Genomic DNA, 26,391 nt, shown 5'->3' with positions numbered 1-26,391 from the left:
ATGGGGGCGAGCGGAGAATACAGTTGACGGGCTGGAGGCTGCTTTGCTGGGCGGCCCGTCCCGCTCCTCCGCCCGGCCCGCGCAGGGAGGCGCCTCCGCCGAGCCGGAAGTCCGGGCTGCGCGGCGCTGCCTGGCTCGCCCTCCTCTCTTGGGGGGCCTCCCTGGCCGGGACTCCGCTCTCGCTCTCCCACCGCCACGTCGAGATGGGGCCGGGGCGCGTGCACGTTGCGGGTAGGAGCGGGCAGAGGGCGGGCGCGGGGGGGGGGCGAGGTTCAGGTTCAGGCCTCTCGGGGGGGGGTGCTGGGGAAGGGCCCCCCGTCTTCTTCTTCTTCCTGCAAGCCCAGCCCCCAGGACTGGCACCGCGTCTCCCCATGGCAAACGCGAGGAGGGCAGGCGCTGCAATCCCCTCTTTTAATTCCCCCCTGCCCAGGGCAACGCTGGCCTTTGAGAGTGAGAGACCACCCGGGATAGCCTTAAGCTTTTTTTCTGGGGGGGACGCAGGGGGACGCATACTCCTAAACATTTTGTGAATCTAAGTTTGGACTCATTGAGGAGCAGTGTTTCAATATGAGCAGGAAAATGAGAGTACCTCTAAACATTTTTTTTAATGAAAAAAAAGCACTGGCCTTAAGAGAGTTGTGTCTCACTGGTCGCTGCTCTGCCCTTTTAGCCATAGCTGTCAACTTTTAGATTTGAAAATAAGGGATCAGCAGCCTCACCTGTCCCGGGGACAGTCTACAGGATAGCTAACAATCCAGGATTGCAGCGGGAAGCAGCACTGGAATAAGGGAATTTCCCCGGGGGAAAGGGAAGGTTGACAGCTATGCTTTTAGCTAGCAACCAGATATGCTTTATATTTTAAAGTAATGAGATCAACCATATATATCATTTAAGATAAAGGTAAAGGGAGCCCTGACCATTAGGTCCAATTGTGACCGACTCTGGGGTTGCGGCGCTCATCTCGCTTTATTGGCCGAGGGAGCTGGCGTTTGTCCGCAGACAGCTTCTGGGTCATGTGGCCAGCATGACTAAGCCGCTTCTGGCGAACCAGAGCAGCACACAGAAACACTGTTTACCTTCCCGCCAGAGTGGTACCTATTTATCTACTTGCACTTTGACGTGCTTTCGAACTGCTAGGTTGGCAGGAGCAGGGACCGAGCAACGGGAGCTCACCGTGTCGTGGGGATTCGAACCGCCGACCTTCTGATCTGCAAGTCCTAGGCTCTGTGGTTTAACCCACAGCGCCATCTGCGTCCCATTTATCTTTTAAAAGCTTAGAATAATAGAATTGTAGAGTTGGAAGGGACATCAGGGGTCATCTAGTCCAACCCCCTGCAATGCAGGAAGCACATCTCAAGAATCCCTGACAGATGACTATCCAATCTCTGCTTACAAACCTCCAGGGAAGAAGAGTCCACAACTTCCCAATGGAGTCCATTCCACTTCATTCACTTTTATGGGGGGGAGTAAAGGGTGCAATATAGTACAGTCTGGGGGGGCCTCAACATTCTACACTCCCCCCACCCCAGCTCAGCCTGCTCCTTCCTGCCTGGACTCTGTCCCTTGGTCACACCAGAGTGTAGGGACAAGACTTGGCCAATATGTGCAACAAGGTGAAGTAGGCAGCAGAAAGGGGGGGGGGGTATCAGCAGCCAGTTTGAACTTGCTGTGTGTGTCTAGCAGTGTGCTGGTTTTCAAAATGCAGATTCTCCCATTCCTTTGCCGTTGGCAACCTCTGGTCTCTTTAATTTGTGAGGCACCAGAATTACACCAGCAGAGGCTTCTTTTCCTGTTAGAAGGCAGTAGCTTCTTCTGTCCCCAAGTCACAGGAAAAGTAGCCTCTGCTGGTGTAATTCTGGGGCCTCACAAATTAAAGAGACCCGAGTCAAGCTGTCTAGGGCACCATCTGCATGAGAACATAGAGAGAGCCTGCTGCTGGGTCAGGGGGTTGCCTAAGGCCTCTCAGCACCCTTCACAAACTACAGCTCCTGGGAGCCTTGACTGCTTAAAGTGGTTTGATACGGCTTTGGTCAGTATTGTTCAGATTTGGGACCATCTCAGTCGTACTCAGCAGTTCTGGGATTGAACTCAGGGCTTTTGCATGCAAAGCTGATTCTCTGCCGCTGATCCACGACTCCTTTTCTCCCTCTGGGGTGCAGCTGCCATCCTTTTCATCTTATTTTTGCAGGCACTCGGCTGTCAGAGTCTCCTGCCAGCCAGAAGAGGCGAAGCAACAAGGAGGAGGAGCCTGGGCCCTCGACCCTCCACAGCTGGACCAAGCGCCTCCTGGGCTTTGAATGGGCCGATCTTTCCAGCTGGCACCATTTTGTCTGCTTACTTAACAGGCCGACTGACCCTGCGGCGCTGGGCATCTTCCGCTTTCTCTTTGGTGAGTCTTTTGCCTTAAGAGTACTGGCCCTGTAGAGTGCTTGTAGGCCCCTCAGAGTATTGAGATGCTTGATATCTGTAAGGATAAATCCTTTTGGCATAGGTGTAGTTTAGGAAAGATTCCAGGATGTCAACTGCTTTCAGAAAGATGCTGATCTGTGACCACAGCAGCAGCTTTCCGCAACCTGGTGCTTCTGGGATATTTTTGGATTACAACTCCCCTTAGCCAGTGGAGCACAGAGTGCATATTTGCTATCAGGATGGGTTTAAGGTGCTCAGTTTGGTGTATCAAGCCCTTGGTAGCCAACCTGCTGCTTGAAGGAGCACTTTGCCTCATTGCTTGCCTTAAGGTGGAGAGGCAGTACTGATAGTGCCATATCTGTAATATAGCAGGGCCTCCTTGGTTACAGCTCCCAGGATATGGAATGCCCTCTCCTTGGAGATTTCCTTTCTGATGCATTCAACACTAGCCTAAAATAATAATAAGAAGAAGAAGAACAGCGACAGCAGCAACATCTGGAGGCCACTAGGTTGCAGAAAGCTGATTTACAGTGTTCCAACAATTTCATACTGTATCCGCAAAGCTCCATCCCTCCATGTGTGTCTAGGCTTGAGTCCCAGTTGACACCTGAGGTTCTGCTCCATGTTACCTTCAGCAGTAAAGCTCAAGAAACAGGGTCTTTGGGGTCATGGTGCCACACATGTGGCATTCCTGTCCCAGTTGCTGCCTGTCTCTGGGAGCAAGGGAAACATCTCATCTGGATCTTCAGAAAAGCTGCTGGAAGCCCCTGTTATTGGCAATCAGCATTTTCTTTAACAGAAGTAGGAAAGCAATTATAACACTAACAGTACAACATGATAACATAATAATAATAATAATAATAATAATAGTATGGCAGGTTGAGAGGAGTTCCCTACCAGGACAGACTTTGCTTTTGTGCTCAAGACATTGATTCTATAAAACATATTTTGCTGCACTGTGTGAAATATGAGCAGGCCAGGGCTGAACTGATATTGCCCTTGCTGGTACCTTTCCCGGGAAAATCAGAGGCTCACTATGTCAGGTTCCTATTGGAAGACCAGACAAATGCTAGAACATTAGCAGTTTTTATTGGTGGTTGCAAGATGATCCAATGATCCCTATCTTTAAGTCTGAACAAAATGCTTATTCAACCTGGAGGTAGGCTGTCTGAATTGTGCATTGCTTTGTAACGATTTGTTGGGTCTCTGGACCGTAATAAAGATGGATTGATTATGATGATGATAATGATGATAATAAAAACATTACAGTGAAAGTACAGTTACAGATAGGTAGCCGTGTTGGTCTGCCATAGTCAAAACAAAATTTTTTTTTTCTTCCAGTAGCACCTTAAAGACCAACTAAGTTAGTTCTTGGTATGAGCTTTCGTGTGCATGCACACTTCTTCAGATACACTGAAACAGAAGTTGCCAGATCCTTCTATATAGTGAGAAGGTGGGGAGGGGTATTACTCAGAAGGGTGGTGGGAATGGGTGATTGGCAGATAGCTGTGATGAGCCAGTTGACGACTCTTAACGACTGCAATAGGTCTTACAGGAAAAAGCAAGGGGTGAGAAGGTGAAAAATGGCTTTGTCATGTATAATGAGATAAGAATCCAATGTCTTTGTTCAGACCAGGTCTCTCCATGGTTTTAAGTTTGGTAATGAGTTGCAATAGAAGGATCTGGCAACTTCTGTTTCAGTGTATCTGAAGAAGTGTGCATGCACACGAAAGCTCATACCAAGAACTAACTTAGTTGGTCTTTAAGGTGCTACTGGAAGAAAATTTTTTTTTTGTAGTGAAAGTACAGTTGCTTGAGAGAGCACTGCAGAACTAGGAGGAGAACATGATGCAGAGGACACTTGACATCATACACAATCTTACTTGTGAACTAAGGGCCTCCAAAGATTGAGGTGTGAGTCAGGAGGGTGGACTTGACTATCTGCCTGACTGGCAAACACCAGAAGAGGCAACCACATACTGTCAAACCCCCAATCCTATCAGAGCTGGGATTGTTTCTTTGGGGCCGGGCCTTTCCTTTTTGCTGTCATAGAAATTTAAAAAGGGTTTCATTCTCTGGTACCCTTTTGTCACAAGCCCTGCTGTTGGTCCTTTGAGGCTGAACATGGAGCATGAAATACAGGTACAAAGCCTGGGGTGGGGAGGACAGGTGAGCAGGACAGGTACAGAGTGTGTCACTTTCTTGCTGTTGTCAGGAACTGATGCTGAATTGACCCAGGCTGAAGACTCCACATACTCAGCCTCTGCAGCGGGTGCAGGAAATCTTGGAAGAAAGGGCACTTTCCTTTCCAAGGGATGCTTTTGAGCACCTTGCCGCGAGTGCAGGAAACTCATCTGAGCTTGCCCTTGGGCTGGCAGGTATAAGATAGTGCTCCCTGCTAGTCCACTCTGTGTTGCTTGGTCTTCCTGATGCATCTGAAGTTTGCCACAGTTGAAGCCAGGAAACTTGGCTAGATTTATTTGATCCACCAATGCTGATGTTGTGCTATATGCTCTTAACCTCAATGCATCATTTGATGTCCACTGCTTTCTTTGGAGCCTTTAAACTTGTGAGGATCTTCAGTGCACCCTGTATTGAGATGTAAATGCAACAACTACCAGACTTTTAGAAGACATCTGAAGGCGGCCCTGTTTAGGGAGGCTTTCAATGTTTGATGTAGTACAGTATTTTAATATATTTTTTTGGAAGCCGCCCAGAGTGGCTGGGGAAGCCCAGCCAGATGGGCGGGGTATAAATAATGAATTATTATTATTATTATTATTATTATTATTATTATTATTATTAGGCCTAGAAAGGGTGGTGGGTAGAGTTAAGAGAGAGCATGGCCATGTTGAGACCAGGAATGGGTGTCAAGAGCCCAAATTAGATGGCTTTCCTCCTCTCCTCCCTCATGCTGTATTTGTGACCTTTTGGGAGATGCTGAGTGCAGGATTCATAACTGCTTTTTCTCTGCATGTGATGGCCGCTGCTGCCCTCCTTTCATACACTCTCTGCCATATCTCTTGCAGGAGGAATGTCTGTTCCTACACGCCTCCTTCTTTACAAAGCTGCCCACAGGGCCTCTTTGCCAAACAAAATAGATGGGCTGGTTTTCCTGAGAGCTGTAGGGGAAATAATTTCATGGTGGTTGCAATCCAGTTCAGTCACAGGATGTGGAGGAATGCGCTGCTTTTTTAAGCTGTGGTGTTTCCCTCCTGTACTGGAGCCAGCTGGTTTTGGTGGCAGCTGCAGAGATGCCACATCCGTAGCTGGCAGCAGCTTCTGGCTTCTCATTTTGGGCCTCTTCTTATCAGCAGTGATAGGAGACTTTGGACTTGGCTAGGAGAGATCAGGGTGTGATCCCATCGTGGGCTGCACTGGATGGTTTGTCCTAAAAACCAACAAGGTGTGTGTGTGTGTGTGTGTGTGTGTGTGTGTGTGTGTGTGTATGTACGTGTGTGTGTACGTGTACAGAATGACTGACCTTTCCTTTGAATCACTGCTGCTTTCAATGAAAAAAAGTTCTACTCTGTGTTTTGAAACTCTCTCTGAGCCCCCTTCACTCTTCATTTGTGGCACACATCTGACAGTTCCACATGACCCTCAGCATTTTCTGGAGTGGACTGTAGTAGCACATAATGTACCAATGTGGTGTACTGGTTAGAGTGTTGGACTAGGGTAAGGTAAACGTAAAAGACCCCTGGATGGTTAAGTCCAGTCAAAGGCAACTATGGGGTGCGGCGCCCATCTTGCTTTTCAGGGAGCCGGCGTTTGTCCACAGACAGCTTTCCGGGTCATGTGGCCAGCATGACTAAACCACTACTGGCGCACGGAGGACCGTGACGGAGGCCAGAGTGCACGGAAACGCTGTAAGAGCCAAGGGTTCAGATCCTCACTGCATGCCTGTTTCCTTCCAGTGTTTGACCCCATTCCACCCCACATCATTCTTCTCTCTGGCCCTTGCTTAGGTTTGTTGATGGCCTTGGACATTCCCCAGGAGCGAGGCTTGAGCCAGCTGGACCACAAATACCTGGATGGACTGAAGGTGTGCCGCTTCCCCCTCTTCAACTTCCTGGAGCCCCTTCCACTGGACTGGATGTACCTTGTCTACACAGTGATGCTGCTGGGTAAGGACACTGGGAGAAGGCCGGGGAGGTGGGGTGGACCAGCCCTGCAGTGTTGGCTCTGCCTTGTTTCCTGGGCTTTGGGGCCTTGTTGGGTTGAGTCCGGCTGCAGAAGGTGCTCTGGGGACCTGACCTTGCCTCCCTCGCTGCAACAGGTGCTTTGGGGATCATGCTGGGCTGTTTCTACCGACTCAGCTGCCTGCTCTTCGTGGTGCCTTACTGGTATGTCTTCCTCCTGGACAAAACAACATGGAACAACCACTCCTACCTCTATGGCCTCCTGGGCTTCCAGCTCTTGTTCATGAACGCAAACCGCTACTGGTAAGGGGTACCCCTTTGCTTTGCTTTCACCAACAACCCTGATGTCAGGTTTTGCAGTGCCTCCTCTTTGCTCACAACATGCTTATGCCAAGTAAACACCTTTCCCGGCATTTCAATTACACAATTTCAGCTGGACATTTGAACAGCTTGTGTCAGGAGTCAGGAGCAGGTCAGCAATGAAAAAACACCAGTGTCAGTGAAGTTAGATATTTATTCCAGGAAACCAAAACAGTGCAGTGATCACAGCAACTCTTCCCAGTAGGTCTTGCTACATTTGTGGCCGTTGTGAGACTGTGGGGCCTTCCCAGTGCCTCTCTAAGGCCCCTCTTCCCCCAGTTCCTTCCCCAGCAGCCTAAGGCTCCTTTGTCTTGTCTCTCTGTGCTCCACCCTCTTCATTTTGCTCTGTGTTCAGGGAGACCAGCGGGGAGGAGAGCTGGTCGCAGCAGGAGGGGGAGCTTCCCTGGCTTCTTCAGCAGCCTGCCTCCACTTCTGCCTATTGACCCCTATCTGCTTCTGCTTCTGCCACAGCCTCTTCCTGCTCACTAAACCCTGTTACGTCTTCAGCTTCCAACACATCCTCCTCCCAGTCTGCTCCCTCTTCTCCCTTCTGACCACTTGTTATCATCCCACCACCAGTCCTTGGGCTCTGAGCCCTGTTCCCTTGGGGGTTTCCCAGCTAGTGCCTTCCACCCCCCCCACCCCTGCCTCCATCCAGTCCAAGACACTTACAGCTCTGGCATGAGGTCCCTAGGAATTCTCCAGCAGCTGGAGGAGGAACATGAGCAGGCATCTTACTCACTTTATCACATAAATTTTATATGCCACTTGACTGGAGAAAGAAACCTCAAAGTGGTTTACAAAAAAGAATAAAACAGTGAAATAATTGGTAAAAATAGTTAAAAACAGCTTCTCACAACATTTTAAAAAATAATTAAAATAAATAATAAGCTGAAAACCAGATTAAAACACCAGTCAACGTTCTACATACAGTATCTGAGCAGGCTTGCCAAACAAAAATTGTGGAAAGTTCACAATGAAATGCGTCTGCCTGATGTCAACAGGCAGGGAGTTCCAAAGTGTGGGTGCTGCCACACTTACAAACTACAGTGGTACCTCGGGTTACAGACGCTTCAGGTTACAGACCCAGAAATAGTATTTTGGGTTAAGAACTTTGCTTCAGGTGAGAACAGAAATCGTGCTCCGGCGGCAGCAGGAGGCCCCATTAACTAAAGTGGTGCTTCAGGTTAAGAACAGTTTCAGGTTAAGAACGGACCTCCAGAACAAATTAAGTTCTTAACCTGAGGTACCACTGTAAATGCAAGTCATTGATATTTAACTCATAAATCTTGTGCATGTTGACACCAGCAGATGTTGGTCTTGCATTGCAAGGCATTGGCCACATTTCACATGAAACCGCAGTTGAAAATTAACTACGGTTTAATGTGCACAAGTAACCTGCTGGTGCACACTGTTCAAGGGCATCTCCTTTGCTGCTTCCCAGCTCCTGCCTTTGCCTTAGGAGAAGCAAAGCCTGTGCCTTGGCTTAGTGTTAGGTGAAAACTTGACCTTATTTCTCTTTGTACAAACCATATGTAGTAATCCAGTAGCAACCCTTGGCTACCACTCATGGCTTGCTTGGAGGGCAACAAACTACAAATCTGGATTCATAGGTCATGGCCTGGAATGTGCACCTTCACTGCGCTTAGTTTGCCCATGACCAGCTCCAGACTGTGGCAAAGACAGATTCCAGGTGCCGGCTTTCTGAATGCGTCAGGGTGCTCATTAGCTTCTTCTGACACCCCCACCCCCCCCTTGTTGCCACTGGAGAAGTGACTGTGGCTTCTGGGTTTCAGAAAGATTTTGTGGACCTCTTGCAAGATCTTGCCAGAAACAGAATGCTGCAGCTGTGTGACCCTAGCAAGCAAGGCTTCAGCGGAGGTGTGGGGTGGGGGAGGCAGTGGTGGGAGAGGCGGCAGCAGGTGATGAAACTGGATGGGCCACCCCTGACAGCACCACCTTTTTAGAAAGTCTGTGTTGCAGTGGGCTGAAAATGATATTTCAGAATTCTTAAGTGCCATCACTCAAGAGGAGGCCTTAGGCATCCAGAACGCCTCTGGTACTGGCTGAGCTGATTTGGACCCCTCCACACCTTTGTCTCAATTTAAAATGGTCCGTGGGTAGCTTCTCAGTCCCACTGGAGGCCTCTTGGTAATGCATCTCTTTCTTTTAGGTCTATTGATGGCCTCTGGAATCCACAGAAGAGAAACGCGCATGTTCCGTTGTGGAACTACACGCTGCTGCGCACACAGGTAAAGCTGTTATTTTCCCCTAGCCCCCACCCCAGTATGCAGACTCCTCTCAGTGTCTGCACTGATGTGTCCTCTGGAAACTGTTGTAAACAATAATCTGCCCTTTTTCCCTTATGGGGTATCCAAGAGCCCATACAGAGTCCTTACGTAGGTTCCCTATTGGTAGGAGAAAATAACAGAGGCCAATCAGAGAATATTGAGAAGCAAAGCAGCTAGTAAGCTTGATCTTTATTGATCTGTTGCAACAGGGTCCTCACTCACCACACGCAGGAGGGAGGAGGAACCCAGAACCAAGGTGTGCCTGCCCTTATATAGACATTTTAAATTCCCTGCCCTGGAGCTCGAGACTACCCCTCCATACATCATACGTACATCACAGAAGGGGTGTAACCTAAGACCATCCCCCAGATACTTCATACCTACATCACAGAAAAGGCAGTCTACAGCAGAAATCCGAGTGCGTTGTTTATCTTGTCTGACAGGTTACCTGTTTAAGGGTCACTTGATTGGATTGCCTGGGGAGCCCGGCCAGTCTTTTGTAATGATAAATACTTAGTTCCTGAGCCAGGTCACAGGCTCACACCCTATTCATATCTTAAATTGTGCCCTTCAGACAGGATTTGTGAGGAAAGAGACAATGGGGAGGTTTCCCACTTTGACCTTGCAGAGAAATCATTTGCTCAAAATGAATCAAAATGGTTCCAGGTTGGTCTTCCTGTGCTGATCTATGTACATGCTTGGTTGGTACACTTATGAACATTTAGCATATATCTAAGACCTCAAAATTCCTGTCGCAAACAAAGCAGCCTCTGTGTAGATGGATGAGCCAGGACCCCCCACCCCCACAGAAGCAGCATGGGCTCAGCATTGACACTGGCGGGCTGTGACTTTCCAGGTTTGCAGGCCAGAATCTTTCCCAACCTTACCTGGGGATGCCAGGAATTGAACCTGGGATCTTTTGCATGCAAAGTGTGCGCTCTGCTGCTGAGCAAGAGCTCACCCCCTTCATTGGGGGATATGTAGCAGGGTCCTTTCCTCACCCCGAAGGTAGTTTGGAGATGGGCACCCCCTTTGCTCCTGCCTGATGTCTTGTGCTTCAGAATCTAACTCACAGATTCTTGGCCTTGTTCCCGAGCAGATCTTCATTGTGTACTTCATTGCGGGCATCAAGAAACTGGATGCAGATTGGGTCGAAGGCTACTCCATGAGCTCCCTTGCTCACCACTGGCTTTTCAGCCCCTTCAGGTGAGGAGGAAAGGGAGGGAGGGAGGGAGGGAGGAGGGAGGCGGAAGCAGTGAAGGAGGAGAAAGGTCAAGGAGTCACACAGGTGGAAGGTTCCAGCCGCTGCCTTCTGCATCCTAGATTTGGGAGGGTGGAATTCCCATGAAGGGTCTGGCTTCATCTAGGGATAATACTTGCTAGTTTTCAATTACAATCCAATAATACAGTGGTACCTCGGGTGACATACGCTTCAGGTTACATACGCTTCAGGTTACAGACTCCGCTAACCCAGAAATAGTGCTTCAGGTTAAGAACTTTGCTTCAGAATGAGAACACAAATTGTGCTCCAGCGGCGCGGCGGCAGCGGGAGGCCCCATTAGCTAAAGTGGTGCTTCAGGTTAAGAATAGTTTCAGGTTAAGAACGGACCTACGGAATAAATTGAAGTTCTTAACCCGAGGTACCATTGTAACCGCATTATAACAATACCAATTTATAATACAATTATTAATACCAATTGTTCAAATACCAAATTATATAATTTAGACAAAGTGGCCCCCTGTGTGCTAGATTTGATGAATTGATTATTTGCTTTATTTCTGCGTTCCAAAATCTTATTAATTTCCAGTCATAAAGATAATCCCTTATACAACTACTGCAATATTAAAAACTTCTATTTGTGTTGACACATTAAATGATTTATAAAGCTACAAGTGAGGAACTCAAATTATATTCTTGTTCTTCCTGTGTGTGGCAGTTATTCTGTCTGTGGTGTTTCTTCCTGTCCTTGTAAGATGTTATGTCTTTCTTTCCCCCGGTTCTTACTGTTATCCATCATGCCTTGAGAGGAACTGATATCCCATTGTTCCAGAAATTTCTCCACTGCTCTGTCTTGTGCTTCATTGTTTTGCGACTTTCGCAACAGCTGCAAAAGTCACTCTGTCCCAATAAATAACCTGTTTTCACCATTTTCCCTCTTAGTCTGGGAAGAAGAGAGATCTGTCAAATTGCAGATGACTCAGTAAAGAACCTTATCAGTTCCTTGGCAGTTCACAGACTCCTTTCATCCTTCCTTCCAACTGAAGATATATGATATATACTTCCAATTAAATTAAATTCCAAGTCCTCTTAGCATTATTCAGTTCACTCTGCAAATAATAAAGGATAGAGAAGAGTCAGTTCTACGTTTCTATCATTAAGCCTTTCCAAAATAGAGTTTCCCTCCCTTTCTCCTTTTTTTACACACACAGTTCCATTTTTATTCCATATTTTATTTTAATTTTATTTATATTTATTTATATTTTATTCCATATTTATAATCTAATTCTTTCATCCTCGCTTGTACAAATATAATTTGAACTAACATTCAGAGGAGAGTTGCTGAATCATAAATGTAGAGAATAAAACTTTAAACAAACCATAGGTTCCACTCTCTGCCCACCATCTTTTTCACCAAATGAAGTCTTATCTTCAGTTTTGTTCTGCATTTTGGGATCTCATCTCTTCTAGCACGCGCCTGTACTTTAGTTCAATTAAGCTCCAACTAACAGGAGAACCTCTGATTCTTAATGGCGGCATTAGAGGGTTTCCGGTGGGCGAAATGTTTTTGCACTCGGCTCCTCCCTGCCCCCTGCATTCCATGCCAGAGCAAGGAGATGAACTGCGAGTGAAGCCCCTTCCCCCTGTCCCTGGGGGGAATTTGCATCCTTGTTTTTCCTTCTCTCACTGTCATGGAGTCTGGCTCCATTAAGGCAGAGCAGAACCAGAAGCCCCTGTTCGGTCCACATTTTTAAGTGAGCTGACCTCCAACCACTTTGATGGATTGGAATGTGATTATCCTTTGGACATGACCAAATTTTGTGATACAGTTCCTGGCGCAAAAATGTACACACACACACATATATATATATATTAATTTGCAGATTTAAAACTAAAATAAGTTTAGAAATGCATTTGTGATAAAATGCAAATATAAGTTTACAGTATGATTTTGTCTTACATGTGGGTTCAGTTCCAAAGGTTCTGCATTTACATGAAAACTGCATATACCCAAACCCTTGTAACTGCCCTGTGGCTAGTGAGTGAGGGTGGGGGGAGGGAGAGAGTCCCCAGTACTCCCAGAGCCCTCATGCCAAGTGGGCCTTGCACACACAACAAGCAAGACAGAGATCTCTTTTCATGCCAGGTAACCCAAGCAGACATGGTGTGAAAAGAGCTTGGTTGAAATCATGTGAGTTAAATGCATGGAAGATTTGATCATACTGTATATTTAAACAAATACCTGCATGGGCTTTTTTTTTAAAAAAAGAAGAGACTTGTGAATAATCAATAGAAATTGACATTGCTGTGCATCCCTAGTCCTGAACATAGGCCATTCACCTCCACCCCACCACTTCTCAGTTATGCTGTGTCTTCTATCTCAGGTTGGTGCTTTCAGAGGAGATGACCAGCCTGCTGGTAGTGCACGGTGGGGGTCTCATGCTGGACTTGACCGCTGGCTACCTCTTGTTTTTTGACGCCACCCGACCCATTGCTCTTGTCTTTGTCTCCTACTTTCACTGCATGAACTCCCAGCTCTTCAGCATTGGTAAGTTCTCCAGAAGTCTGAACAACTCTCTTCTTCGCAAGAGGCTCAGGAGCCCTTAACTCCTGTCTTGTTTGGCTTTGGCTGTTAACCACGCTCCTGCTTGCCTGTGGTGAGTCAGAATCCCTTTTAGGTAACCAGGAAAACATGTTTTTTTGGCTGTTTGGAAAAAAGTGTGGTATACTGTTTGCAGTATTAACAGGCTGCAAATTGCTAACATAGGTTCATGCAGAGAAACAAAAAATGAAACAAAAAACCACACAATTTTTTTTTTGGGGGGGGGGAGAGATTGTAGCTTTTGCAGACACTTGCAAGCCTATGTCAGTGCCATTTGGGGTAGTTTGTGTGACAAACTTGGTAATAAAACTTCCTCCTCGTCTTTGTTTTTGCAAGGTGGTGGGTGGAAGATGGCGATTGTACCTAACCTTAGCATTGGGCTGGTATTGCAAACATCTCCTTCTCTGGCCTCCCTGTCCCAATCCACAGAAGTCCAATTTCCTGGCTTTATTTCTTGCCCACAGGTATGTTCTCCTACACCATGTTGGCCACCAGCCCCCTTTTCTGCTACCCAGACTGGCCACGCCACCTGATCGCCAAGTTCCCTGCCTGCTTCCAAAGGCTCCTGCCCCTTTCAGAGGCTCCACAGCCCAGCCAGGAGTGTGTGTATGGAGGAGCAGGGCAGCAGAGGTTAGGCAGAGGAGCCCAGAAGCTGGGGTTGCGGCAGAAACTGGGGGCCATCTTCACAGTGCTGTATGTGCTGGAGCAGCTATTCCTGCCCTACTCCCACTTCATCACCCAGGTGAGACAGGCCTGCTTGGCAGAAGCAGCCAACATAGTGGTGCCTTCTGGATAGCGTTGTGTTAATCGTGTTAATTCACAAAGCCCTAAACAACATTAGTCAGAGCCCACCTGGAGTCCTGGAACAGTTTCTGGGCACCCCAGTTTAAGATGGATATTGACAAGCTGAAATGTGATCAAACTGGGTGAATGAGGAGGTAAAGGGTCTGGAAACCAAGCCTTATGAGGAAGAACGAGGATGTTTAGCTGAGAAGACTGAGAGGTGATGAGATATCCATCTTGAAATATATGAAGGGCTGTCACGAGGAAGATGGAGCAAGTTTACTCTTGCTCTGGAGGGTATTGTGGGGTGTTTCTTAACTCTTGCAGACATGCATATATATATATATATATATATATATATATATATATATATATATATATATGGGTCTTAGAGCAAAAGGTGCTGGATGTTGTCATTGGACAGATAAGATTTTCCTTGAAGTGGGTCCTCTGGGAAGCAGAAGATGACGGATCTGGGCTAACAAAGTGGGAGGGACTGAGGAGACCCCACCTGAGCCAGTGCATTTCTTCCCATTCCTGCAAATTTGAGAGGTTCCCTGGTCCAGAGCTACATTGAAATATATTTTTGCAGGATAGTAATGGCAGAATCTTAATCAGGATTGTGAGGTGAAATATCTGGTTGCTGGTAGTTTTTAGTCAGAAAATAATAGTCCGAAGTGGCAGCTCAGTGCATTGTCCATGACTGTCAGGCTGGGAGGGAAAACAACATCCTTTCTGGGAAAAGTCACCAGATTTCCCCTCAACTCCTTGTGCAGGGCTATAACAACTGGACAAATGGACTCTATGGCTACTCGTGGGACATGATGGTCCACGCACGCTCCCACCAGCATGTGAAGATTACGTACCGTGATGGTCTCACTGGGGAGGTTGGCTACCTCAACCCTGGGGTCAGTGTCTCTTCCTTTTCATTTGCAAGGGGGCAGGGGCAGCTTTGGGCTACTTTGCTTGGGCTGCTTCTCACATGGCAAACTGCAAATCAAATAATAGAATTGTAGAGGTGGAAGGAACCCTGAGGATCATTTAGTCCTGCAAAGCAGGAATACACAGCTGCCCCGTACAGGGATTGGACATAGGGATACATTGCATGTCAGGACAGAGGCGCCAGCTTGCGAGGGCCATAGGGGGCGGGCGGGCAACATTGCATGTGCGACATCCCAATGTTGAGAGGAGCTGGGGGCTGAGCCAAACGCACGACTTCAATGGCTGGCAGCTCCTCCTCTACCTCCTCTTGGCGCCACCACCAGCAGGTGGCTGCTTTGACCCTCCTTCCCCTCTGTGGAGGAGAAGGAGGAGGAGTCGGCCACTGGAGCTGTGCTGTGCTCGACTCCACACTTCACCTCCATGCATTTAGAACATTGGTGGGGCCCAGCCCCAAAATATGGGGAGGGGCAAAATAACTGAGCCCACAAGAGCTGGTGCCCCTGGTCGGTTACATGGTTGTATTCAGACCACTGTACCTGTGTCAGTTTTAACTGCAGGAGTGTGATGTTTGTCAAGGCTGCCTGCTATGTATCTCATAAAATAAGCCCATGCCATGTGTGACAGATATGTAGGGAAGTGTTCATATGCTGTGTATTGCAAGTTGCTTTGAGTTAACTTTATGCAAAAAAAGAAAAGGGGGAAACATGCAGGGCATATCCTGTGCCGTGGTGCAAAGCTCACTCTGCCCACCCCCACATTTCCCAGAGTTGTTGACCTTTTTTAAGGGAGGAAAGTGCTGCCGGCAGGGCTGGAGGAGGCAGCGGCTGGAGGGTGGGGAAGAAGGCGGAGGCTGGACGTGGCGGCTCCCAGCTCAGCTGGCCGCTTCGTGCCGTGGTGGCCACGGCAGATGGAAGCTCCAGGCATGGTGCGGCATGGCGGAGGCAGGCAAGGGCGGCAAGCTGATGCCGGGAGGCACCACGTCCAGCCTCCGCCTCTTCCCTGGCACCCTCCAGAACCTGGCGCCCTGGCGTCCCGCGCCACTAGCCTCTATGGGAACATGACTAATTAGTGCAAGTAATAATCATAATTGGGAGGATCACTGCACGGCCCACCCACTTCAAAGTGGTTTTCTGAGGATCTCAGGAGATGGGAAACCTCCAAATGATACTTACAAATAATTACTTGTTGATGCTTGTGGGTTTTCTGCCATATTTATATATACACACAAAAATACAAGCTGTTTCGTAGACCAAGATGCATCAATCTGGGATGCCTAACTTTCTTTTGGAATAAAACTCCAGCTTTTAGAGATAATAATAATAATAATAATAATAATAATAATAATAATAATAATTAATAATAATGCCACCCATCTGACTGGGTTGCCGCAGCCACTCTGGGTGTTTCATCAGCCTCAGCTCCGGGAAAACTAGAGTCATCTGAGCTTCATGCAATTGGAGTGGGTGCTTTGGAGCCAGACAGTCAATAGCCCTAGCTGACGCCACATTCCAGCGTGCCACCAGGGAATCGGCTGAGAGGCCATCAGAAAGGGATAATTCATCTCCTTTGGAAGCCATTTGGATCCATTAAGTGTCAGGGGCAGACCATTTGAATCAGGTTGCAGAGACGTCTAGTTGCACCAGGAAGTGATCTGACCATGGCACTTCTTTCGTTCCACTGAAACTTAATGTCAGATCACCCACATCCACAGAGGTAAACACCAGATCTAAGGTGTGTTCATGGCGATGAATAGGGCCATATTTACTCAGAGACAGCTCAGTGGAGGCCATGCTTTCCATGAAGTCCCAAGCAGCCCCTTGTCAGGCCATGTCAGCATGGATGTTAAAATCAACCAGGACCACCAAGCCAGGTGTCTCCAGGAGAACATCCAACATGACCTGAAGCAGTTTGGGCAGGGAATTCTTGGTGCAGCAGGGAGGTCAATACACCAAAAGGAATCCTGTACTGCCCCTATTGCCCAACTTCCAGAACATGCACTCAGAAAACTGTGTCTCCCTAATAGGACGCCCGGTGAAAACTAAAGACTTCCTAAAAATCATTGCACCCCCCTCCTTCCCCACCCACATGATATAGGTTGCTGTGTGTAAGAGAAACCTGGTGGACAAGCAGTAGCAAGAACAGGCTCATCTACCTTGTCCAAGCAAATCTCTGTTATAACATGCCAGGTCAATTCCTCCATCAAATCATGGATGGCAGCGGTCTTCTGAATCATTGACCTGGCATTGCAGTGTCTTGTGGGACACCTGTAGCCTTCTCATCAGGGCCAGACCTGGAGGCAGGGATAGTCTTCAAACAACAACTAGACCTTCCTCTATAATGATGTGGTCTGATCCAAATTCAGCAGCTGGAACAAATAATACATCTAAAGTGCAGAGAGGTGAATTTGCATGAGCTGCATAATCTTTGGAATCTTCACTTTCTAGCTGTAGAACTGTTGGGATTTTGGGTGCCGATTGCTAGACCTTGCTGCTCTTAAGACCTCTCATGGCAGCAAGTCTGTCCTCCTGCCCTCCCATTCTCCTCTTCCCTGCACCCCCCCCACCAGCCTGCCACCCTTCCTGTGTCCCAGCTGAGACTTGCATGTGTTAGGGCAGGTCTTCACCCAGAGTCGACGCTGGAGGGACCACGCAGACATGGTGAAGCAGTATGCCACCTGTCTCAGCCAGTTGCTGCACAACTATAACATTTCGGAGCCGGAGATCTACTTTGATATTTGGGTCTCGATCAACGATCGCTTCCAGCAGAGGTGAGTGGGCTGTTCCAGCAACAGAAACGCCCTTGAGATCGCTGCTTGCAATGACAGTAAAGCAAAATTGGGGAGCTTCCAGCCCACAGGCCCAATCAGGTTCCTCGGTCTTCCCCAACTGGCCAGCAGGCTGCTTTGGCCCAGCCATGCCAGCTGTGTGGCTGGTAAAAACATGGCTGTGCCAAAACCGGGGCTGCCAGGCACTTCCTGTCATCTAATCAATGGCACCTGCAACGCCCCCTGCACTGTACATCAGCTGATCACTGGAGCTTTCAAAGAGAGCCAGTGTGGTGTAGTAGTTAAGAGCAGTAGACTCGTAATCTGGGGTACCGGGTTCGCGTCTCCGCTCCTCCACATGCAGCTGCTGGGTGACCTTGGGCTAGTCATGCTTCTCTGAAGTCTCTCAGCCCCACTCACCTCACAGAGTGTTTGTTGTGGGGGAGGAAGGGAAAGGAGAATGTTAGCCGCTTTGAGACTCCTTTGGGTAGCAATAAAGCGGGATATCAAATCCAAACTCCTCTTCTTCTTCTTCTTTGCCTGGATGGTTTGATTTCAAACCAGGTAAGGAGAAGCAGGTCACTTGATGTCATTGTGACATTGGGTGATCGGCAGGCGGACTGTCTCTTCACCTGTCATACTTGGCCCACGGGAGGTGGGGAGGGGGAATTCTCTACCCCTTCAGTAGGGAAATTATACAAGCTGCACTAACAATTCCAGTAAATTTGGAGTGCTATACAAGTGTTGAGGGATGGGGCAGTTGTTAGGGAGGGTGGGGGTGGAAGTTAGGATGTTGCTTCCCATCATGCAGTTCCTTCATAATGTCACTGACTTTGAGAAGACACTGGATAGAACGCTGAAGAACCGCCTGTCCTTAAATGAGTAAACCTCTCATAAACTCAAGCTGAGCCCATCCTGCAAAGCTTGGTGATGAGCCAAATCACTGTGACTCAAAAGATATTCTGGAATTGAGTGCACGGAAGGAATGACAGCCATATTGGATCGGAGGAACACAGCCATGCAGGCAGAGCCCTCTTCCTTGCTAGTTATATTGACTTGACAATGGCCGGGGTCCTTCTGATTTGGGTATCTTCACTTTGCCCATGTCACGCCCCTCCTTAGACTCTTTGATCCACATGTGGACATTGTGAAGGCTGAGTGGTCCCCTTTCCAAAAGACGACATGGGTGAAGCCTCTGCTGGTTGACCTGTCACCCTGGCGGACAAAGCTACAGGAGATTGAGGACGCCCTGGACAACCAAACCGAGGTGGTCTTCATTGCAGACTTCCCAGGTACGTCTGTGCTGTTTGCCTTCTCCTGGAAACGGTATCTCTGTTTAAGCCAAGTCTACACAGTACTCTTTGGCATGTTGCCTTTTGCCTGTGTGAGCAAGTTGCCTGAGCCCCTTTTAACTGCCTGTGTAGGGAAGCCATTGCAAGAGACTGGTGAATCCTCACCTGGGGGTGATCTTGGGGTGTCAGAGCAGCCGTGGTCTTGGGGCTTCTCCTAGGCGCTCTGTTGCATTCCAGCTGCTCATCTCCCAGTTGTCCCCCATGGCAGGCCTGCATCTGGAAAACTTTGTCAGTGAAGACCTTGGCAACACTAGCCTTCACTTGCTGAAAGGGGAAGTTGCAGTGGAGATTGTCAACACGCAGAAGAACCACACGCTGCAGGAAGGAGACAGGATACAGGTGAGGGGGAAGAGAAGGCTGAGAGGCGATATGATAGCCACTTTCAAATATCTGAAGGGCTGTCCCATGGAAGATGGAGCAGGCTTGTTTTCTGCTGCTCCAGAAGGGCTTCAAGTTACCAGAAAGGATATTCCGACTAAACATTAGGAATGGCTTTCTGACTGTTTAACTGTGGAACAGAGTACCTGAGAAGGTGGTGGACGCGCCTTCCTTGGAGGTTTTTAAGCAGAGGTTGGAGGACCATGTGTCAGGGATTCTTTAGCTGTGATTCCTGCATTGCAGGGGGTTGGGCTAGATGGTCCCTGGAGTACCTTCCAACTTTACAATTCTATGGTTCTATGAGGACCGAGCTGAGCCTTCGCAATTGGAGAGCAGGGGAAGGGAAGCCTTTTCTAGCCGCGTCCAGGACCACCAGTGATCCTGATGCTCTGCCCCAAAGCACAAAGGAAAGGCAATGGGCATCTAACCACCTCTCGACCACCACACGTCCCCTGAGCCCACTGAAGTATTGGAACCTTCACCCCATGCGCAATATTTGCATGCACTGCAGAAAGGCCGAGGCTTCATGGTCAGGCACATGCTTTGCATGCAGCAGGTCAAAGGTCCAGTTGCCCAGTATCATCTCAAACAGCAGCAGGGCTGGGAAAGACCTCTGCACTCCTGCGACCCAGGAGAGCCACTGCCAATCGGGGGAGCAGCACTGGCTCAGATGGACCACTGCTCTGTCATTTATACCACATGAAGAGCTTGTCCACACTTTCACTTGTCCTGTGCCTAGAAAGGATGGGTCTGAGTGGTCTTCTGCTTAACTGAATGCTTTCTAGGTATGGGCCTGAACACTTTCCATGGGAAAAGCCTCTCTTGAGAGTTAAATCAGTCAATGACCACACTAAACTGCTGCTATATCATAAAAAGCTGACTATCTCAACTTCAATATAGCCCATTTTCTTTTTTGAACTGAATATGGCCCCTCTTGTGCCTTGTGAGAACTCAGAATCACAAATACAAACAAACCATGACCAAAGGAAATAGTTTTGAAAGTAGTAGGAGCAGAAAAACTTTACAAAGCAATAAAGGTCTTTTGCTCTAGGTTCTCGCCTGGTCAGTCATAAATAAGCAGTCAACATGCTTGGAGGAACCTGTTCCAGCACTCCTCTGCTTCATAGCACCCCCACCCCAGTAATGGGGAGTACTGCCCATTTTGGGAACCCCTGCTGTGGATGGTGGGGCCCAAGCAAAATGAGGCCAGGGCCCTGTGTTGATATTCCAACTTTGCTCTCTTCCTCTTGGACACAGCTGCCGCCGGGGAAATACCACAAAGTCTTCACAGTGTCCCAGGAACCGTCCTGTTACATGTACATGTACGTCAACACCACAGAGGCAGCTCTTGAGCAGAACTTCACTCGGCTGCAGGAGTTGCGGGAGAAGGTGCAGAATGGGACAGGTAAGGCTGAGCAGTGGTTGGTGGGGCAAATGAACTGGGGGCTGCAGAAGGTCTCCTGGCTGCACTGCCGGCTCCAGGGCACCAGCCTCTGCTGACACAGTCCTCCTCTATTTCACGCCTGCTGCTGGGACAGGCCAAGGACTGGCCTTGGGCTCTTCAGTCCCAAGTAGAAAGTTCAAGGTGCCTTCAGGTGCTTTCAGAAGAATTCATGAAAACATTTGCCGGTTTCTTCCACCCAGTCCAGCATCCTGTTCTCACAGGGCACAGCCAGATGTCTGAAGCAGAATCCCACAAGCAGGGCGGGAGTGTAATAGCCCTCTCTCACCTGCTCCCAAAATGCCTCTGAGGTGAAACATAGACATTGTGGCTAATAGCCATTGCAAGCCTTGCGCTCCATCAATTTCTCTAATCCTCTTGTAAAGTTGGTGGACATCACTGCCTCTGGTGGGAGTGAGTTCCATTGTTTGACTCTGTGCTGGGTGAAGAACTCCTTTAATCTGTCCTGAGTCTTCCCACATTCAGCTTCACTGAATAACCCTGAGTTTTAGTAAGATAGGAGAGGGCTCCCTGTCCACTTTCTCCACACCAGAGATAATTTTATACAACCTGCCATGTCTGTCTCTCTCTCATCTCCCCTCCCTGCCAAGTCCCAATTTTTTCTAAACAAAAAAGTCCCAAACACTGCAGTTTTTCTTTGAAGAGGAATTGCTCCACCCCTTGATCATTTTGCTTTCCTTTTTCTGAAAGAATGTCCTTTTTTGAGGTCCAGCACCTGAAACCATATAGAGAGTATCCCAAGTGCAGTCGCACCATAGGTTTACACGATAGCATTATTTCATTTTCAAGCGACTCTCAGACTTCTGATACTAAATCCTGATATTGCCCCCCACCCCCAGAAACGGAGCCCCTCCCTCCAGAGCTACAGCCCATCTTGGACAGCTCCATGGAAAACGTGACGCAGGTGGACCCTGTCGTCGAGGCCTTTCTTCGCCGTCAGTGGCGCATGGAGGAGCTGCAGAAGCGCCGCAATGCCACACTGGCCGAACGCTTCCACCGTTTCATCACCAAGAAGTACTTCGTGTTCCGCAGGAGGTGAGAAAAGCCTTCTCTTTCCGCACAACGTCTGCCCTCCCTGCCATTTCTCGCTGGCTTAACCTAGTCCACTTTCTGGCTTTGGCAGCTGGATGATGCTGTGGGCACCCTGTAGTCTGGCTGCCAGGGTGACTGTGTCCATTTATTTACTTCATGTTTTTGATAGCCTGCCTTTCTTCCAAAGTGGGATTCAAGGTAGTCTCCAACATTTAAAAATATTGTTAAAAAAAGAAAGTAATAAAAGCAAACTAGTTAAAACCAAAAGTTAAAATACATCAGAACACATTTAGAGCCAGCAGTTAAAATATACGGTGGACGCTCGGGTTGCGAACGTGACCCGTGCGGGATGCACGTTCACAACCCGCAGCGGTGCGTCTGCGCACACGTGGGTTGTGATTCAACACTTCTGTGCAAAGTGCAATTTAGCGCTTCTGCGCATGCGTGACCGCTGAAACCCGAAAGTAACCCGTTCCAGTACTTCCGGGTTTCAGTGGTTCGCAACCCAAAAAAACGCAACCTGAAGCATCTGTAACTCAAGGTATGACTGTAGTCTGCCCTGACAGCAGCCGGTGATCCGCATTGTCTGCACCTTGGTTTTTAAAAAAGGCCTCTCTAAACAGGGAGCTAGCCTCTCCTGGGAGGAAATTCCATGGTCTGGGAGCAGCCACAGAAAAGGCTCTCATGTCACCTCCCAGCTGTGCCTCTCCTGTTGATGGGACTAAGAGAAGGTGAGCTCACCCAGGCAGGTTCATATAGAGAGATAGGATATTTTGAGTAATTTGGTCCCAAGTCATATAGGGCATAACCAGCACTTTGAATTGTGATTGGAAATGGACTGGTAACTGGCAAAATTGTTTTAACAAGGGAGCAGCGTTCAAAGGGTCCTTTGTTTTTTTTGGCGGTTCCTCTTCACAGTGCCGGTTTGTCTTAATGTTTTAGAAAAGGCCCTTCCCTAGGCACACAGTTTATGGTGGTGAAAATGCACAGCTTAGTCTAGGGCTGGGGAACTAAATCCTGACCTCCCCTGCAGGCCAACTTCAGTCTGTGGGTGGGGCTGCCCACCTGTCAGTCACCAAATGTGATGGCAGCAGGAGAACAACCTCAAGGGGGCACTGCTCTCTCGGCGCCCGTCACCTGGCCTGCACTGAGAGCAGTCTCACTGGCCGAAGCAAATGGGGCATGCTCTAGGGCAGAGCTTTCCAAACTTTTCAGGATGGTGACCCACTTTTTAGACATGCATCACTTTGCGACACGGTAGTTCAGTTTTAGTAGGAAACCGGAGGCTAAACTAAGAGCATTCGCTCGACACACCTGCACATTGCAGCTAACATGTCATGGAACGCAGTTTGGAAAACTCTGCCCAGTGTCATACACTGATATTATAAAACAAAACGGCAACAACAAAACCCTCAAATCAGTTTACAAAACGGATAAAACAATAATTATAATTACCAGCAAAAATTAATAAAAATTTAAGACTTTCAAAATGTTAAAATAATAATATATTAAAAGTATATTAAAACACACATCACCTTTCTAAACTTCTGCATAGGCTTGTCTAAACAAAAATGTAGTTAGCAGGTGCTGAAAAGAGTACAATGAAGATGCCTGCCTGGGATCAATAGGCAGGGAGTTCCAGAGTGCAAGTGTTAGAATATTGAGTTCTAACCATTGTGGAAAGGGTCTTCTGTGGCAGCTTTAACAGGGTCAGTTCCATTGATCTAAGCGGTTGACTGGGCATATAACAGGGTGAGACAATCTCACAGGTAAACTTGTTCCTAGTTCTGAAGGGCTTTATATACTAATAGTAACACCCTGAACTTTGGCAACTAATGTAGATATTTGAGCAAAGGTCTTATATGCTGACAGGGTCTCATTCCTATCAGCAACCATGCTGCAGCATTCTGCACTAACAACCGCTTCTGGATTAAGCGCAAGGGAAGCCCCACATAGAGAGCATTGCAGTAGAAACCATATGTGGTGCATGCGGACATTAAACTGATGAGGTGAGTTCTTTCTGTTTCTCTGCCTTCTCAGCCTCCTGATGACCTGGATTTCTCTGCGGAACTTGCTGTTGGGCCGCCCACCCCTGGAGCAGCTGGCGCAGGAGGTGGCCTATGCCAACATGCAACACGAGGAGGTCCGGACACCCAGCAGTCCAGACACGGTGCCAAAACAGCCAGGGCGTTCTGAACTCTGAGCAGCCGCTGTCGCTACCTCAGCTGCCAGCAGCAGCAGGGAGGCTCTCGCAATGGGGCCAAAGGATGGGAAGTTGGGGGAACGCTCTGAGCATGCAAGAGAGCCACTTGCTGGACTGCGTGGCTTGCCCTCTCTCCCTTTTCTGGACTTCTGCTCTTCAGCCAAGGCTCTTGTACTGGCTTGCTGAGACCCATTGCCTTCTACCCACCTCCACTGGCCTCTGCTGTCTGGAGACTGGTGTATTAAGGGGCAGTGCCCCACCAGTGTCCTCCTCCTCAGCCTCACTGTTGCCTGTTGTAGATTCAGCATGGAGGAAGATGATGGGGACAAAACCAGCATTAGTGACAGAGATTTTCACCATCCTTTTAAAAACACCCAGAGGTAGCCGCTGTCTTGGTCCAGAAGAGAAAAAACTCCCGTATCCACAAACTGGGCAATGCATTTGCAGGACCAATGAAAATGCTGCAAAAGAGTGAGCAGGTTTTTGAGGTTTCTAGAGCTGTTCATGAACCTGAATGTTAAGCCAAACTGTGAATGTTGGGAGTTTTCCCAGCATTACTACCTGAGATTATTTTTCACCTAATGTTGGTTGAAGTTGAAGGGGGGGGGGGTTGCCAGGCAGTGGGTTGGCTGGGCCTGATGGGAGATGTAGTCCAAAATATCTGGAAGGGTATTAGGTTGGGGGTGGCTGCTCTACCACTTGAGCTCTGGACACACAGAGTTCCAATTTCACACAATTGGAAAGGAACTGGAAACCTTCACTGCCATCTGGGTATCTATTACAGATGGGCTTACAGTCGGAGTCCTCAGGTTTGTCTAAGAGCCTTATAATTAAGTCTAGAAAAGAGAAGGTTGTGGCGAGCTCCAGTGTGACCAAGACAAAAAGTGTTCAATTTCTATTAAAAAGTACATTTTATCAACATGTGTGTGTCATTGATTGTCTTCACTGTGAGAGCTCTTCACTCACCCTCTTGAGGGGTATTTTGACAGGGCTATAGGCAAAATTTTCCCTGTAGTGATGTATGGAAGTGAGAGCTGGACCATCAAGAAGGCTGATCGCCGAAGAATTGATGCTTTTGAATTATGGTGCTGGAGGAGACTCTTGAGAGTCCCATGGACTGCAAGAAGATCAAACGTATCCATTCTTAAGGAAATCAGCCCTGAGTGCTCAATGGAAGGACAGGTGCTGAAGCTGAGGCTCCAAGACTTTGGCCACCTCATGAGAAGAGAAGACTCCCTGGAAAAGACCCTGAAGTTGGGAAAGATGGAGGGCGCAAGGAGAAGGGGACGACAGAGGACGAGATGGTTGGACAGTGTTCTCGAAGCTACCAGCATGAGTTTGACCAAACTGCGGGAAGCAGTGGAAGACAGGAGTCCCTGGCGTGCTCTGGTCTAGGGGGCCACGAAGAGTCGGACACGACTAAATGACTAAACAACAACAACATAGGCAAAATTGCCATTCTGGGTCTTTGTGGCATCCGGATGGGTGGCTTGGCTCGTGCCTGCCATCCCTGCGTATACTCTGACTCCATGTGTGGTTCCTACTAGTGCCTTACACCTCTCCTGTTGTGCGTGGTGGGTGTCTGTGCTGTGTGCATCCCATGGCAATAGTTGCTTCATAGCACTTGAATTCAGGACCACCCAGTGAAATTGGACTTGGAACAGAAGGGAGGAAGGACTTCTTCAAACATTGTCTTAACTGAAGTCCTAACCATGTCCATTCAGAAGTAGGTCTGTTGAATTTGAGGAGCTTCCACTCAGGTAAGGGGTTAGGATTCCCACTATGGGAACTGAGTGTCACGTTATGAAATGACTATTGGCTTAGATGGCCTTCAAGGGGGGCTGGACAAATTTATACCACCTGTAACTTTCCACCATTTGTGTGCTGGGTTGGATGTTGAAATGAAGCTAAATGGTAATCTATGGGAGAATGGAATTCTGATTTAAAGAAACAGGTGCATATTTCTGGAAGCAACGACTATCAAAGGGGAGAATAATAAAACCCAAGATGGTGAAAACACTGCTGAGCGAAAATTACTAGACAAACAGCTGATAGATTTAAGAGCTGTGTGAAATGTTAAAGGAGATTAGATCAGAGAAATATCAGACTAAAGAATGCGCAGGACCTGTGGGAAAGGTGTTGATCCAGAACTGACTGAAAATGAAAAGGTAAAGGCAAAATGGACCACAGCAGACGTTGGAATGGAATGGACATCCACACAGCTGCCTGGAGGACTGGATCAGACAAAGGATGCTGTTGTGCCTCTGGGAGAAGTGAATGGAATTATGAACAAAAGCAACTGGAGATGGCAGAGGCTGAGAGACAAAGGCCCTTGCGTACAAGCTGAAGTGAACACAGAAGAAAAGCTCCCAAGATTTTGGTGCCCGCCTTGGAAAAAGAATGTGAAAGGGGGGAGGGGGGAGAACTTTTCCTTTTTCCTTTAAACCAGGAT

The 26,391-nt window shown here is 48.2% G+C and overlaps 2 protein-coding genes across 2 annotated transcripts in view; both read left to right on the top strand.

Moving 5' to 3' along the window:
- Nucleotides 1-24,858, top strand: GGCX (gamma-glutamyl carboxylase). Its single transcript, XM_083629395.1, has 15 exons — nt 1-231; nt 2,189-2,389; nt 6,378-6,536; nt 6,689-6,854; nt 9,085-9,163; nt 10,302-10,408; nt 12,806-12,969; nt 13,488-13,765; nt 14,583-14,714; nt 17,364-17,515; nt 18,635-18,804; nt 19,073-19,203; nt 20,500-20,647; nt 21,544-21,739; nt 23,777-24,858. Exons 1-15 carry the CDS (start codon nt 204-206, stop codon nt 23,937-23,939), a joined length of 2,274 nt encoding a protein of 757 aa, XP_083485521.1. The 5' UTR covers nt 1-203; the 3' UTR covers nt 23,940-24,858.
- STAMBP (STAM binding protein) overlaps nt 8,818-26,391 on the top strand; it is a 116,608-nt gene continuing 99,034 nt past the window's right edge. The window contains exon 1 of the mRNA XM_083629550.1: nt 8,818-8,828. The gene's annotated coding sequence lies outside the window, so the exon portion shown is untranslated. The remainder of the gene's footprint in view (nt 8,829-26,391) is intronic.

Source organism: Podarcis filfolensis (genome assembly GCF_964270895.1).
Source record: "Podarcis filfolensis genome assembly, chromosome: 8".
NCBI lineage: Eukaryota > Metazoa > Chordata > Lepidosauria > Squamata > Lacertidae > Podarcis > Podarcis filfolensis.
Note: the sequence above shows the minus strand (reverse complement) of the source record. Positions and strands in the feature narration are given on the sequence as shown.

Coding starts and splice junctions, on each gene's coding strand:
- GGCX (XM_083629395.1), top strand. CDS start 204: ATGGGGCCGGGGCGCGTGCACGTTGCGG. Junction 232..2,188: donor GGGGCGCGTGCACGTTGCGG/GTAGGAGCGGGC, acceptor TTATTTTTGCAG/GCACTCGGCTGTCAGAGTCT. Junction 2,390..6,377: donor CATCTTCCGCTTTCTCTTTG/GTGAGTCTTTTG, acceptor GCCCTTGCTTAG/GTTTGTTGATGGCCTTGGAC.